Source organism: Tauraco erythrolophus, chromosome 8 (assembly GCF_009769465.1).
Source record: "Tauraco erythrolophus isolate bTauEry1 chromosome 8, bTauEry1.pri, whole genome shotgun sequence".
NCBI lineage: Eukaryota > Metazoa > Chordata > Aves > Musophagiformes > Musophagidae > Tauraco > Tauraco erythrolophus.
This window is the reverse complement of record NC_141472.1, coordinates 34,048,105-34,064,417: the sequence shown is the minus strand read 5'-3', so window position 1 is coordinate 34,064,417 and position 16,313 is coordinate 34,048,105. Positions and strand designations below refer to the sequence as shown.

Below are 16,313 nucleotides of genomic sequence, written 5' to 3'. Positions count from 1 at the left end.
TACCCATATGGTGTCATGGCTTAGAGAAGGCATACTAAACTCGCAAAAGAAATCATCTGTGTTTGGCGAGCTTGGGGTATTGCTTTCTCTCCTATAAGATGTGTAACTCTCTGGTAAGGAAGTCAATAGCGCTTTGATGGGAAAAGGTTGGTTCTGAGAAAATCGTCCTTTCCAATGACAGCTTCAGAGGCTGAAGGGACTTTGTAGGTAGGAAGTTGAGTTGAGCTTGCCTTCTTATAGTTGAAGAACAAGGGACATGCTGTCTAGTGAAGATGCTGAAGAGTGGGAGTCTGTTCTGGCTAGAGTAACCTGCAGGAAACCAGAGTAATGTCCTGAGAAGAGGGGGTTCAAAGAGAGCCTGACTGCACTAGTGGCTGTGCGTAGCTAGGGCGGAAACACTAAACCTTATTTTCACCAAGTAGCTCAAGTCCTAGAAGTACTCCTGAAGGCAGCACTGTGCTGGGACCATTTTTCTGGGAGAAAATACTGTTGGCCCACTTTGTAGGCTGAGGTGGGGAAATGTGGCTCAGGAAGAGCACTTTGTTGGAGATTTTGGTGCTTATTGAAGACCTCTTTGTTGCACACCAGTTTGTTAGGACATCTCGCACTCTTCTCTAAAGGTCTCCAGGCTATAGTGAATGTAAGGGCTACCCAGGCTGTTGGTCATCTTGATTTGTGCACTTCTATCTCTGTCCTCCTCCTCCATATGTAGTGTTTTAACTCTTCTCCACGTCTCTTAGTAGTATTAAGAAAACTCAAAGCTGAAAATAGTTTCTGAAATGACTGAATGTCAGACCTGCAAAATATTGCTGTACTTTATTGATAATGTTGTTTCCATAATAAAAATATTTAATATAAAGTATGATATCCTGCATGAGCTTCACGTAAATATTTCCATTATATCGCTGATATGGATCAGAAAAATTTCAGTATACATATCTTGCAAATGCAAGTGTAATTGATACAAGGTATGTATCTTAATGTATATCTTGAGTAAACATAAGAAAACCATACCCTAATGGAAAACAGACTTTGTCTTACAATGTGCAATCATGCTTTTACATCTAAACTGGACTTTGGGTTTAGAAAACAAATCTTAAATCAGTCCTATTCAGAGGACAAATCACAGTTCACATACTTGTAAAAAACTTTTGTTCTAGGAAAGCCTTTGTGGAAAAGCTTGGGAAATTCCATCCAGCTACAGTGGTGGAGGGGTGGGAAAGGAGGGATTGAGGTATCAGTTCAAACAATCTGAGGAAAAAGTTGAATAAACATTGAAGACAACAGAATAGAAACCAGACGCCAAATATTAATTCATCGGGTCTTCAAAGGAGATCTTGAGATTTATTTTAATTGTTGTTGAAAGAAAAAGATTAATATTTGGATGAAAAATGTATGCAAATTCAGCTCTGGTCAACACTAAAAAAAACCGTTTCTTAATCAAAGCAAAAAAAAAGCAAAGCAAAGAAACCTGTAATATCATCTTTTTAATCCCCTGAGGTGGCCTCTAACCTGGGTTTGAAAAGGGCAGGAAAAGAAAAAAGCTACATGAGAATAACAAAAATTGTAGTGCCTGAATCAAAGCACATGAATCTGCTGCAAAAATGGGAAATCTCAAGGGAGCGATGTTATATGTAAACCAGAGAATGATGGGGCTGCTCTTGAGTGTCCAAAATGATGTTTGGAGTACGAGGAACAAATCAGAAAAGCCTCTCTGTCCAGTTTGCTGGTCCTACAAGGCCTGTGTGGGCACCATGAAGTTGTAAGGGAATAAACCCAAAGGCTGCAATAACGAAGGTGTACATGTATATATATTTATATACCTAGTGTGATGTATTAACTGATGTTCAGCAGGAGCTGCGGGCAGACTTGCTGAACGTCCCTTCAAGAAGGCAGACTAGGAATCACAGAAATGCACAGTAAGGTTTGTTCCTGCTCAATGAGAAGAGATGAGATAGCTGGGGCTTTCATGAAATAAACGACAGAGGCTTCCCCAGAGCCGAACTTGGGGGATTTTTAACTACTTGGGTACCTCCTGGGGAAGTGTGGTGGGACGGGACACACTCCGGTGTTAGCCAGCAGAGATGGTGGGCAGGAGAATGCCCTTCTGGATGTCGTACCGCTGCCGGGAGGGAGTCGATGGAGAAGCCAGGGCAGACGGGAGAGTAAATAAAAGTGAACATGGCACAATCAAGTCTTTCGCTGCTTGTAAAGGAGCGAGAGTGGGGAAATAATGGGCTGGTGGGCTTAAAAAAAAATAACCCGAGCTGCCTAATGTTAACAAACATCCTGTGGGAAAGTTAATGGCTGCTGAAAGAGACTCTATAAAGCAAAATGACAAGTCCTGCTACAGATGAAAGATAAGATGCAGCACGGGTGCGTCTTCAGTGACCTGAGAAGTGAGCGAGAAGCGACAACAAAAATAAATCTCAGAAATAAACATTTACGACTGCGCGAGTGAGGATGAGCGCCCAGGGGACGGCAGAAGGTCTGTCCCTCTCCCGGACAGGCGGCTCAGGCTGCCCGGCTCGGGGCGAGCGGAGCAGAGGAACAGCGAGGGGTGTCTTCACCCCCGCGTTCCCCAGGAGGTGCCCACCGCCGGGGCAATTTTTGGCGGAAAGGCGGGCAGCGCGTCCATGCCCGGGCACCGGCCGAGGCGGGCGGCACGAAGGGCCGGGAAGGCCGAGGGCCGGCGGGGTCCGCCTCGCCCAGCGCCCCGGCGGCGGCCGCGGGCAGCGCCGGCCCCCGGGCGGGCACGGGCACACCCCCGCCCCGGCCCGGCCCGGCCCGGCCCCGGCCGCTCGCTCTAGGACCTGCGATGAGTTTACCCGCCGTCGCCGGCCTCAGCGCCTGCGCGGAGGGAGGCGGCCGAGCCCCTTATCCCCATGGAGAGCACCGAGGCCGAGCCGAGCGATAGCCGCCCGGAGGAGGACGGCGCCGCGCCTTGCAGCGGCCTCCCGCCTCCGGAGCAGCCCGTAGCCACGGTGAGGGTGCGAGGGGTGGCGGCGGGGCGGCGTCCCCTCCGCGGGCCCGGCACGGCCTACTCCGCTGGGGCCGAGCACGGGGCTTTCCTGAGCGGGCTGCCCGGCCGCCGCGCTCCAGGCGCGGGGCGGGCGGGAAGGAAGGAAGGGGAGCGGGGCTCGGCCGGAGCGGGGAGGTCGGGGCCGGGCGGTAGCCGAGCGCTGGCCGCCGCGGCGGGCAGGGGCTACAGGTGGGCTGAGCCCTCCCCGTGCCTGCGTGGGGCCGAGCCCTGGCCCGGGGCAGAGCTGCGGAGCCAGACTGAGCTGTGAGCCTCTCCTTCCAGCCCTGTTCTGGCCAGTGTTAGAGGGTTTTGCGCACTGTCCGCCCTCGTCCCTAGTGCCAGATTATAATTTTTATTTATTATTATTAATTATTTTCTCAATTTGGCTCCCCCTCCCTCTTAATTTCACAAATAAATCCCTCTCCCTGCTCGATTCAGTTCTGCCTTTCCAGGGTGGGCGTGTGGTCCTGGCTGACTTCTGCCTGCCAATGTGTAAAAGATAACGATCCTCTTCTTGAGAGATTAAAATAAAAACATCTCTGTCTGGGTGTATTCTGTTTCCCGGGAAAGGGAAGAGGTGGTTATGTGTGTCCCAGGTGTCCCCTGAGGAGGAATTTACCAGCAGTTGGGAAGTGCTTGGGTAGAAAGCACAGGGGTTAGTTTGTTTTTAAAAGGGGTTACTTTGTTACCTGTAAGGAAAAATATTTCTCCTTTCTGTATCTTGCTGGCTTTTGGTATCCAAAGTTGTCGTATTTGTTGACTATTTTTTTTTCTCCCCAGAAGCAAGTTTTCTGTTTTCATTTGCAAATGTGATACAGAACATAGATTTAAAACAAAGCCCTGGCAAAGCCCTCTTCCTATAGAGACCTGTCTTATTTGAACAAATGTGGTGTGAGAGAAGAGGAGGCAGGGTTAGTAACCTCTGCCTTGTGTGGCTAATGTTACATGAGTCTTTATTTTCCTCTTCTAAAAAGATGGAAGACTGTTTGGCAAAAAAAATGGAGATCACTGTTTCGGAAGCCGAAAAACGGACTGGGAGAAATGCCGTGAACATGCAAGAAACATACACTGCTTACCTCATTGAGACAAGGTGGGTGATGAGAGCTCACTCTCAGGATATGTGGATGTGCCATTTGAAACAGGTTCTCTGTCCTTCCCCTCAGAAATATTAAGGTATAGTTGATGAGAGTATTTAGGGTTTTTTTTTATGATTTGTGATGTGATTATCAACCTACTCTGGAGGATATTTTCACATGAAAACTTGGCATCTGATCTCCAATTCAGTATTAATGCTGGTGTTGCGTAGCTGGGTACTGTAATTGTTCATTTGGAGCTAGCTGCAAAAACGTGTGCTTGGAAGGTGTTGCTTTAAGACGATGTCAACAACTGCTTGGTTATTTCTTAGACATGGGTTGGATAAATTTATATACATATGTATATGAGGTTGTGTGCGCAGCTTGTATGTGAGAGAGGTGGTGCATTGTGGTCTAAAGTAGTGGTTAGGCTTGCTTGAGATCCCAGGAAAACAAAGAAGTCTCATGACTAATGTCATGTGGTCAAAATTTACTGCTGTACTAATATTTAAAGTGTTTTGCTTGATCTGATCACCACATACTCCTTGTAGATGCTCTAAGTGTTAGGGTTAATTAGCTATTTCCTTCCTTCATACTAGCTTGAACTTTCACTGGAGAACTTGCTGCTTTCAGTCTTCTTGTGTTAACAAGATTAATAGCACAAGTGTGGTAAACATGCTTGGTATCACAAAGACAACTTGCAATTCTAAGTATCGAGTGGTGGACAAAGCTTTAAAATCTCTTCTAACTTATTGTTACTTCCCAAACAGTCACAGATGACTTCTATTATGCAGGATCATGTTACTCAGCTGAAGCAAGAATTTCAAAATTAGACTTTATTAGGAGTTTTGTGTGTCTCTCTCTCTCTCTCTTCTTTATATTAACAGTTTTAACCTTTGGGCCTTGCCTTGGGAATGATCTGCTGTACAGATAAAATCTGCTGAAACAAAGCAGTTGCATTTTGCAAAGGCTCTGAAGAGTTCAAATTGTAATACTATCACATAAGTCTGCTAGTTACTAGTTAAAAGGCTTCTTAGCTTGTTTAACTGATGAAGGAACACACCAGTCTGACTGCAGACTTATTAGGATACGCTTACTATATTTTTGCTACACTTTTACAATAAAATCCAAAATAGGCATACTGTATATTTTTCAAATATTGTAGGTCTTTGGCAGTTGCTCAGACGTTTTGAAAAAATACTTTTACAGTGTATTAACATTACAGACCACATCTTCTCACATAAATTATCTGATTTTTTTCTTAACAATATTTTTGAAGAAGAGAAGAAAACCAGAATCGTTGTTGTCTAACTGTGATGTGAAGTGTACTCTGGGGGCATCTTTATGCAGCTCCAGAGCATGCTGACGGCATCTCCTTTCCTAGTCATCCTTTCATTACTTTAGACTCACTCCTGCTGGTCTTTCCCAGAGGTTCTTTCGTAGCAGCAAAACTGTATTTTGCTGCCCAGGTTGCTTTCTTTCATTAAGATTTATTTTATTCTGTGGTCAGCAAATACCAAGACCAATTACGTGTTTGTCACAGAACTATTGAAAATGTGGGTTTGTCACATCTCTAATAAAATAGGTTCTCTATTCTTTTTGCTGAGAAGGCAAAATTTCTTGCATAAATATAATTGGTGGCTATTAAACGTGCTTCCTGCTGAGCCTGTAGCTGTAGGTGGGCTTCACAGCAATTTGTCTGTGGGTAATAGGATATTTTGTAGCTGAAGAATAAAACTCAGTTTATAGCAGTATAAAAGGAAGACCACTTAATAGTTGCGTTACTTTTATGAACTGGGGTTCCGCCATCTCTGCTATCTAGGATTTAATTTCAGTTTGAATTGAGGAATTGCATTTGGGTGAATAAGAGACCCAAGACGGATGCAATTACAACCCCTGTATATTTGTTACAGAACAGGAGCCGAGTACCTAAACTTTTAACACCTTAGTTTCACTAGTGCTGATGAAATTGCTTCCCAAATGCAAGTGGTGGTGTTGCTTCCTTTTTCTTTTCAAAATGAAAAGATTTATTACTATACTCACATCTTCATGTGACTTTTGTTGGCATTTTTTCTTTTTAAAGTGATATTATACCTTGATGTAGATCTGTTTCTTTGAGACAAAACAAACTCTACTGCTGTAGACTGCAAAGCCTCAGCAATTTCCAAGGGTTGTGCTTCCTGAAAGCGTCCCCTTTATTCTTGGTTTACACCTTTCTGCATTAGCTAGTTAGATTTTTGTGGTGAGCTATTTCCACCCAATTAGTTTGTAAGTCAGTTTGTTTCACAGCTTCCGTTAAACTATCCAGTTATTTAATAATAAATCAGTTTTTATGTTTGCCCTGTGAGAACAGGGGAACGCTTCCACCTCTTTGTGGGAAATGGCGTTAAAGCAAGTACAAATGCTTATCATTAAGATGTTTAGCTAAATATTCCTTCTTTATATGCAGGTCCTTAGTGTATCACTTGCTTTCCATAAGGGAAGTTGCAAATGTCCAGGATGTCACTTAAATTCAGACTTGCTTGCTTGTTTGAAATTTAAGCAGCTGTGTCTTATACTGGAGTCTGCTTGAAACCACAAGAACTGAGATAGTATAAAACCCAGAATTGGACTCCTGGTCTAGTACCCTTTGATTTCATGACAGAGCTGGAAGCTAATCAGCATGCAGAGCACCTGTAAATGATCTGTGTTGATGGACTTACAATTAAAGTACATATAGGGATGCCTTTTTTTCTGGTTCTCCTTTAAAGTAATCAATTCCTCCTGCAATAGTAGGACATTTCCGTTTAGTTAACTTTGCTTCCATCCCTGCTGACTTTCAGATCTCTAGCCTGGTCCTCCTGGTTGTACATGATGACTAGAGTGTGGTTTTGGTTTTTTTTTTTTTTAGTTGTGGCTTTAAGAAAAAGTAACACAACTTTGTGCAGCCTGGTAGCTGACTGCTTAATAGCAGGATCCCTGGTTTCCAGCCCTACCAGTCTTTACTTTCTTTTGAAGTAGTTTGACAGGGTGACTCAGTATACTTCCTTGTTACTCCTCCAGTATGGCTGGGGAAGTTGCTAATCTTATTTCTGCTTTCAATATTTGGAAAGTTTTTCATTAGTTAAATTGTGATATGAGTCATACCTGCTTCTCCCTTAAGACCTTAGATTGCCCATCCAAAGTGCAAGGACTCGCTAAAGAAAGTTTCGGTGAGAGAAATGAACTTGGGAATCGGTGGCCAGCCAGGTCACAGTTCAGTGGTAGCAATGCTGCACCATGGGACTTCAGGAGTTTTTTCCTTTGTTACGTTTTGTTTTAGTTCCCTTCTCAAAGTCTCCTCTTCCACGTTGGGCTAGATGAAGAGCCCAGGCATGTGTTTCCTGGATAGAGGCACAGAATGCGTGCCCGCAGAGGTATGTTGTCTTCTGATAAAACAAAAAAAAAAATGCAGATTTGCTTGTTGAGAGTCAGGAAGACTTGTCTGGTCCCTCCAAAGGAGGTGTTAGGAAAAAAGGAAGAAATTCTGAATTCAGCATGAGCTCTAAACAGGGCAGAGTCAGGAGGTGAAAGAAAATGAAGGAGTTGAAAATTTACTTTGGTGCTGATTTTTACTTAATTCATGCTATGAATCGTTAACCTGCCTAGTAGGTGTATATTTTAGTTAAATGCAGCAAACTGTTTAGGTGATAGTATTCCAAAAAATAAAAATAAATACTCTGGCTATGAAAATCTTCTGCCAAGAGAGTTACCTCTTTATCACACAGCTTGCCAGGAAACTTTTGGTGGCTTACAAAATACATAGCTGGTCTGTAATGATTGCTCTTCTGTCTGTTGAGAGGCCCGAGTACAGAGACCATTTCTGAATAGCGAAATGGAGAAGGTTGCCTCATCCTCTAGAATGGTTTTCCTCTGCGTAGAGGGTGAACCTTGTCCGCTGTAGGGGAGTGGAAGTGTCACTTCTCGTACGCGGGAAGGTCAAAGGCTGAAAGCAAAGTTACTGCTTCTGCAGCTGAAGAGGTGATTGCTTTTACAAGGAAATAAACTGATGCATTTCCTTCTCTTCTGATTTAATATTTTGCAGCCATTCCTCTTTTTATTACATTCAGAATTGTTTAATGGCTCATTGAAGATAATTAGTTTTAAATGGGAAATGGGAAGAGGTTAATTAGATGGACTGAAGTTTTCACATTGGCACTTTGAATTAAGGCAAATGAACGTGACTTTTGGAGTAATGTAATCTTCTGATTTTTTATGATAACATCAGTTATGAACGTAAAAGCTGAAGGTTTCAATTTTGCCTTTTAATTTTTTTCAGGCAGGTTAGTTCATTCAATGAATAACGTGCATTGTTAAAACTGTACTTAGAGGGGAAACATATGGTTTTCCTGCCTGAAGACTGTACAAGTATTATATTGTGTTTATAAAACCAAAACAAATTGAGAAGTTTGACTGAATGTCAACAAGTGATTATAATCTTAATTGAAACTGGTCTGCAGTACTTGCATTTAATGGTGGAGTTCATAATGTGGTCTAAAAAATTAGATGGTAATGAAGGTATTAAGTGTAATGAGTACCTTTGTGGATTTCTGCTTCCTTTCTGGACCGGGGTTCCTGGGGAGAAATGCTCTTGCAATTGGTGATATTTTATGGTCTCATATGTAACCAGGTGGAGACGTTTTTGATGTGATTTAAAAAAAAAGATTTCTCTCATCTTGCTTGCCTGTCCCAAATCCATCCATGCAGTTTCAAACTCTTATTACCTTGTTTAAAAAAGCCAGTGGTGTGGACACAGGCTCATAACCGAGGGCTGTGTGATACTTTCCCATCACAGCTTTGCAAAGAACTTTGCTGCTCCTCTCCTTTACCCAACTCTGCGGCGCTGTGCGCTCTAGAGAGCAGAGTCTGGCTGCTTTTACTTTATCAAAGCCTGGGTGTGACGGAGAATCTTAAACTAGTATTAATAATTTCAAAACGTGCCTTAAATTTATTTCAGTGGGTTCATCTAAAAAGCATAGCTTCTTTGCTGAGCGCTACACAGCTGCCCTGAAATACTGTCTTCCCTAAGGTCACTAAAAGTCACTGAAGTGAAGTTTCACAGCCTGTTGAAAAAACGATTAGAGCGGGTGCTGCTGGTGGCAGAGGCAGCAGGGATTTCTGTCCTGCAGAGAAGGGACAGCGTGGTAGCAAACTCTTGCTGAGGTGCCCCTGTTGGGGTGCAGCTTTTTGCAACGGGATGTTGGGCAAAGAGGAACATCCGGACATTTCTCTGGACAAGTGTCTATCTACCTGTTTTGCTGCCACATTGGCTCCCTTTCCCTATTGTCTCTTAACTGCTTTTTGTCCAAAACAAGAACTGTGTTATATAAAGATAAGAGCAACAACTGCAACCAACAGAGGCAGAATTTGTACCTCTAAGGCAGTGAGAATAAGTGCATGTTAGAATAAAGGAGGTAGGTACGATCTGGGAAGTGAAATAACGTGAGGCTGCTTAACACGGACTACGTTGAGGAGGCTCTATTGGATGCTGTCTAGTTAAAAAAAGAACAAATTACGCAGGCAGGTTTGACCTTCAAGGTTTTTCTAGTAGTAATTTAATCTTCTTCTTCAGGGTATAAGGTGAGCCTTGTGTGTCCCTCATAAGGATTGTAAAACTTGATTAACTTAGACTTGGGGAAGTCTAGCCTGTTGTCCGCACATCTGGTTTGTCAGAATAAATTGACAGTAGGCTTTAGATCTATTAAACTTCCTTAGTTTCTTCAATGTGGGCAGGGAAGATGTGGTGAGTGGCACGATCTGGTCTGGCAGTTGGCTTCCTTCCTTCCTCCTTGAGTTCTTGAGGCCCCCTGTGGACATGTGTACGTGCCCGACTCTCCATTGTGGGGTGGTAGTGTTTTTTTCAGACATAGGACTAGGCTTTGCTATAAAACTGTGGTCCTTCCCTGCTGAAGTGCTGCACTCCTAGATGATGTTCTAAAATCTTGGTTCCTGTTTAGTTTTCTGCTTGATATTTCTGTGTGTGTGGACTGAGATGTTAGTACTCTGATTATTGTGGCTTTCAGGGTTTTTAAATAACTGATGTGTTCTTGTTAATTCTGACAAATACAAGGCTGATATAGCAGACATTGAGAATTTTTTTTGCACAGTTAATGCTCCACATTGTCTTTGCTGCTTCTAGTTTATAATTAACTCTGCAAAACAGTCATGAAGCATTAAGAGCATAATTTACGGTGGAACATTCTCTTGTCAGAAGGCTACGATCTCTTACAATGACAGCTTACTGATGATGTGTTGACCTGAACCCTTACAAACGATAAATGAACTGCTACACTATTAAAATATGTGACGATCTTATTGGTGTGTTTGCTTTCCTTCAATATTTGTAGGATAGGAGCGTGAAATTTAAGTGCATTCTTTTCTAACCTGTAATCTGTACTACGGAAGTAGGGTATTTGGAGTTCCCCAAACAGACTTGAATCTTTGAAGTCACTCTTAAATTTATAAAGACATTCTTTTTGATTTTATTTCTTTTTGTCCTGTTAGTTTATAGCAGAGCACTATTCTTCAGTTCTTTTCTCACACTTGTGATGTTAAAACTATTGAAACTTAGTAAATGATAACGTGGCTCTCTTGGCTGCAGGAATTGGGAGTTCTGAGATAAATACAGATCAACTTTTACATGATAAAACTGACTTAGCAAAAATGGGTGTGTGGAGGAACGGCAAGCCAGAGCAGGGTGAGTTAAGGCAGATCAACTATGGAAGACAAGCTACCTAACTTTATACTACTAATTGTAATTGTATTTGATATGAGAGTGCTATCTTGAGGCCGTTTACAAATGCATACTACCAAAATTCAGGATAGTTCTTTTCTAACATTTTGTGAAGTTGTGTTTTTACAGAAGCGCCCTTGAAAATGGATTAGGAATGTCTGGACCAAAAACTTCCTTGAAAGATGAACTCCTTTTCGTTCTTCTCTGTGCTGACCTTGTGGATGTTATAGGTTATTCAGAAAGTGATAAACATAAGATCAGACTTGTACTGCACTGGGAATTGATTTGGTTAGAGGCAGAGGACAACACTTAAGTATACGCTGTGTTGAAATGAAACTGCAAAATGAACTTTTCTAAATACTTTGTATTCAGGAAGAGGAAAACTTTATATTTGAAGTTGCCTATGGCAGTGTAAGCCCATAGAATAAGTTTAGTGGAGATGAAAAACAATTGTGGCTAGCAGTACTTTTTCTCAGGGGCTCATATTGACAAGAAAAATAATGATACTTAAAAAATAAAGTGAACTGTTCTTCTTGCAGTTTGCCTTTGGTGGTAACTTCTTAAGCCTCTGTAACTCTACTGTATGTCTGAAATGTGTTAGGCTGCCATAAACTGTCAGTAGTGTGTGCCCACCTAGCCTGCCCCTAGTTGTGAGGCGATGCAGTCAGTCTTAAACTTCAGTTAAATTTTAAAAAGATGATGGATGATGAAACTCTCCTATTACAGAAAAATCAAAACTGGAAAGAAGAGCTAGTTAAACACAACTCCTGTACCAATTCCAGGCTCGCATTTGCTGTGGCCTGGAAATAGTTATGCATAGGAGAGACAGAGACACTTAATAGCAGTGGACCAAATGCATCCTGCAGGTTTTCTTCCTTCTTCTCTTTCTTGTCTGAGAGAACATCCATTGTATTACAGAGAACTCCTCGTTCCAGATCTGAGATCTGAATTTGTAATTTTCCTGCCTTTAGAGTAAGGGTGGCTGCAGTCTGCTTCACTCCACAAAGTGCCTGCCTAGCTCTAGGTCAGTCTGTGGTGCTTTGCTGCAGGCGCAACAGTGTCTGTTTCTGCAGCACAGATAGATCCTCCTGGGATGTGGCTGGGTTCTCAGGTGGCCTCTGCTTTTGTCATCTCCCTGTTCATGTTTGCTTGTGCAGTTCTCAAGCAGGGTCTGCATAATCCTATGGTGTATTGATGGTGGCTGCCTTGCTTAAGGGTTGATGATAACCCATGCAGAAGTGTAGTGCTTTTGAAATCTGTGTTGTAAGTCAGTGCAACTGGTTGATAGCTGCTGAAACTGGAGATTAGAAAGATCCCTAATTCTGAAGTACTTTTATATGAGTGAATGGCCAGAGCATTTACCAAACTCTGCTGGGAGTTTCTCCTCTAGAAGAGTCAAGTTTGTGCCTTCAGCTTTCAACTAAACAACTAATCTTCTGGGCCATAGTAGCTTAATTCTTTATCTGTTTAAATTTACCTCCAACTCAGCAATATTACAATTGCTAGATACCTGCTTTTAGCTGAAGTGTTCTTGAAATGTTTAAGTTATGCCATGTTCATGTAGGGAGGAATGCTGCACAGCCTGTCAGCCCAGTGCTAAACCAAGCTTACCCTCTTCAAAACTCTGTGGTTGCATTTGCAACTTCATTCAGTTGAAATGCTCTAATAGGGGAGAATCCTGTGGGATGTTTGCAGGGCAGTTTAGTGACTGTCAGCAGTGTGCTTGCCTTTTTTTCTTAAGTCAGTCTCAAACAGTTTTAATCTGCAGCAGTTTGTGTTGAATGCTTATGAATACATCTTTTTTGCTTCCTCCTGTGAATGTTCTTTTTTCTACAAATTCAGTCACCTAGAATACATGTCCTTTCCACAAAGCAAGGATAAATACACAGAAAATGTTCTGCCTTACTCATTTAAAAAAATTCCCTTTGCATAATTCTGTATTACAATACTTCAACTTCAAGATGTAATCATGCTTTTTTTCCTTTTTTTTTTAATGAGAAGATATAGTGAGGCTATTCCTCTTCTAATGAGAGGTCACAAATGGATGACAAAGGCTGCTTGTATTTTGTTTAAGTGTATCAAATATTTGAGGCTGCTCCAGGGTGGGATTGTTTTGTTTTTCAGTAAGGCCATTAGAAATCCAACCTTGTAGCTTAAGAATAGCTTAAAAAAAATGAGTAATTATGTGCTATTTAGATGTTTTTAAAACTTTTTACTCCAGAAAGTTCTTATGGATTAAAGAACTGTATAACCTGAATTGTGCTGGAAGAAATAGCATAGTACCCTATTCTATTAAGTACCATATGAGTAAGTTCTTGTAGTTCGTAACTTGCTGTGCCCTGTTCTGGGCTGGAGAAGTGCAAGAAGGATGTGGACATACTGAAGGTAGTCCAGTGCAGGGCCATGAAGATGATTCAAGGCTTGGAGTGTCTGATGTTCAGGGAGAGGCTGAGGGAGATGGGGTTATTCAGCCTCTGGAGGAGACAGCTCAGGGCATCCTAGCGATGTGTAGGGGTACACATATGCATACACGTACGTACGTGATACCTAGTGGGGGAGGTAAAGAAGATGGGATCAGACACTTTGTGATGCATGGGGAGAGGACAAGAGGCAGCACCCACAAATTCAAATATAGGAAATTCCATTTCAATGTAAGAAAACCTCTTTACTGTTGAGGGTGTCAAACATGGGAATGGGTTGGCCATTGTGGTGGTAGAGTCTCTATCCTTGGAGATGTTCAAAACCCAGCTGGACGTGGCTCTGAGCAACCTGCTTTGAGCCAGGCGGTTAGACTACAGACCTGCAGAGTCCCTTCCAACCTCGGCTATTCTTTGATAATCTCATAATATAGTTAGTATTGTTTCATGTAGGTTTATGCCAGTGCTTTGTACAGTAATTAGTCACTTAATGTAAGAACCAAGGTAGATATAGGCATCGCTGGTTTCTGTTCAGTGCCTTGAGTGAAGCCTCTCTCTCTCCCTGTGTTTATTCTGGTGTATGATAACTGCCAAGAAGTGTTACTGGCCCGATGCATATTTTATGATATTTCAAAGTATTTCTGTTGCTTTAAATGCCTTGTGTGAAGGATGATTTTTTTCCTAGTTTTTATGTTACTTTTCAATCCTATAATATTCCATGATTTGTCCTTTTATAGTAACATAAAATCCTTTAAGCCCTTGCTAGGTGATGTTGGCTTTAAGTTTTCAACAAAATTATCAGATGCATCAATTTTGTACCTGCTTACCCTATCTTTAGCTTGTTTGTTACACTACATGTCCTTAAATATAAAAAAATATTGCTTTGAACAAAAAAAAATGGAAGTGCTTTGAAATTTGCTATGTTTTCCTAAAAATATCCTTTAAAAATTCTTAATATTTTTAAAGTTATATTTTTAACTATTCTAGCTGTTGCGGGCAAGATAATTTTTATCCTCTGAAGTGAAGACTTTCCCATTGAATAGTAAATTCCCTCTTGTGATAGTCTATATCTTTCAGCTGCTCATGAAATCGTGCTGGCTTGGAGCCTAACACTATTCCAAGAGAAATATGTCTGATTCTGTAGTGATGTGAACCAAGTCACTTGTGTGACTAGTTACTTCACTGTAACCTACCTGTTTGTTTGTGGTGTGATGAAAATGCATTGACTCTTCCAGTATTCCTGGCATGTGCAGAAAATCTGAGTCCTATCAGACAGAAATTATCAGTATTTTTAATTTAAGTATGTAGATGTGAAGTTAATTGAACTTAGTTTAGATTATGAGCAAGTTATGCAGTAATCATTGCTGGGTAGCTGTTTTTAGGGCCTTTGCTATAATTGTGCTGTGGTACGAGGGAGAAGGCGACAGCTTACTAATGCTCAAATTTACTATTTTGTCTTTCAGAGCTGTTGAGTCCCAGAGTGAGGGACAGTGTGCCCCGGTGGACTCCCTGTGGCGACGTTACAGTGAATTTGAGTTGTTGAGGAATTACTTGTCAGTTACCTATCCACATATTGTTGTTCCACCTTTGCCAGAAAAAAGGGTAAGGAAGCTGAGGCTGCAGCTTGCTTTGTACTATTTGTTATTTATTTACTGTTAACACCCTTCTGTTTGTATAGGCTGACTTTGTTTGGCATAAGCTATCGGCAGATAATATGGATCCAGATTTTGTGGAAAGAAGAAGAATTGGTTTGGAAAACTTCTTGTTACGTGTGGCTTCACATCCTGTTCTTTGCCAAGACAAAATCTTTTATTCATTTTTAACACAGGTAAAGTGATGTGTTTTCTAAATACATTCTTTAGTGGTTATTTTTTTTAAGATAATGTCCTTTGCTTTTCTTCCCTTCCATTGGCCCATAGCTTGCTCTGTGTCTAGCAGAAGGATAGACAAAGTGAATAAACTTGAGGTGGAAAAGGCTTGTCCATGTAAAAGCTTCTTAACAGCCCACTGCAGTTGTACAGTTGGCCTTCTAATATACCTTACGACTCTCTTCCAATCTAGTTTTAAGGCTCCTGAGAGAATTTCCACCTCTTTGGAACAACATATTGGGAACTTAATGTGTGCTGGTTGGGAAAGCTTCCCTAGGACTGAAATTGCTGACATACTATACTGCTAGCTCTAGAGACAGTACTGACTTCCAATTCACTTTTTGGATAACCACGGTTTCTTTAGTATTGTGGCTTGAATCATGATCTATTCATATGTTATCACAAAAGTTGTAATCCGATTGCCAGCTAAAGTGTTGCATTCTGCAGTTTTCAGTCAGGAGACATGGAGTGTTTCTTTGTTCTGTGCTTTGACAAGAGATTTCCAAATAGTGGACTGAACTGATATGTTTACCGCAGCATAGCACAGTATGTAGATGAACCAGTGTATGGGAACTGAAAGCAGTGGACAACCAGCCACTACATGTGAGTGAGGTGACTGTGGGTGCTCTGTAAACTGATCACATCAGTTGCCACCCGTGTGTCCTGTGTGCATGCTGCTTCAGGCTGCACAGGTCCTTGGAGCTGCTGGTAATCTAATAGGCAAAAAGGATAACTACCCTTCTCACTACAGAGCTGAGCTGCTTCCTTAAGCAGAGCTGTGTGGCTCCTGCCTCCAGTTGATACAATGAGGTAATTGAGCACACTGACACATAGAGAAGAGGAGAGTGTTTTGGGGAGGTCGGTGTGTAAGCACAACATAACAACATGTTATTCCTAACCCAGGTTCTCGAAGTGAAATAGGGAGGGTAGCTGAGGCAGAACCCAGATTTGATGGAGAAACTCTTCTCCTTTCAGCTCTGACGTGGTTCAGATCTAGGGACTTGGCGAAAGCTGTGGCACTCTTAAGTCACTCTAACAGAACCTTCTTTTCCTGTATTTTTAGGAAGGTGGATGGAAGGAAATGGTGAATGAAACTGGATTTCAGTTAAAGGTAATTACTGTAATTGTTTGTCTAACGACTGTTGTGACACAGAAATACTCCGACAAACATCTTTTAGGCTG

The 16,313-nt window shown here is 41.9% G+C and overlaps 1 protein-coding gene across 1 annotated transcript in view; it reads left to right on the top strand.

Moving 5' to 3' along the window:
* Nucleotides 1–2,960: 2,960 nt before the first annotated feature.
* SNX4 (sorting nexin 4) overlaps nt 2,961–16,313 on the top strand; it is a 34,382-nt gene continuing 21,029 nt past the window's right edge. Inside the window, 5 exon segments of the mRNA XM_086615708.1 lie at nt 2,961–2,984; nt 3,997–4,112; nt 14,727–14,865; nt 14,942–15,091; nt 16,195–16,242. Coding sequence (XP_086471834.1) covers nt 3,997–4,112; nt 14,727–14,865; nt 14,942–15,091; nt 16,195–16,242 — 453 coding nt within the window. The 5' untranslated portion in view covers nt 2,961–2,984.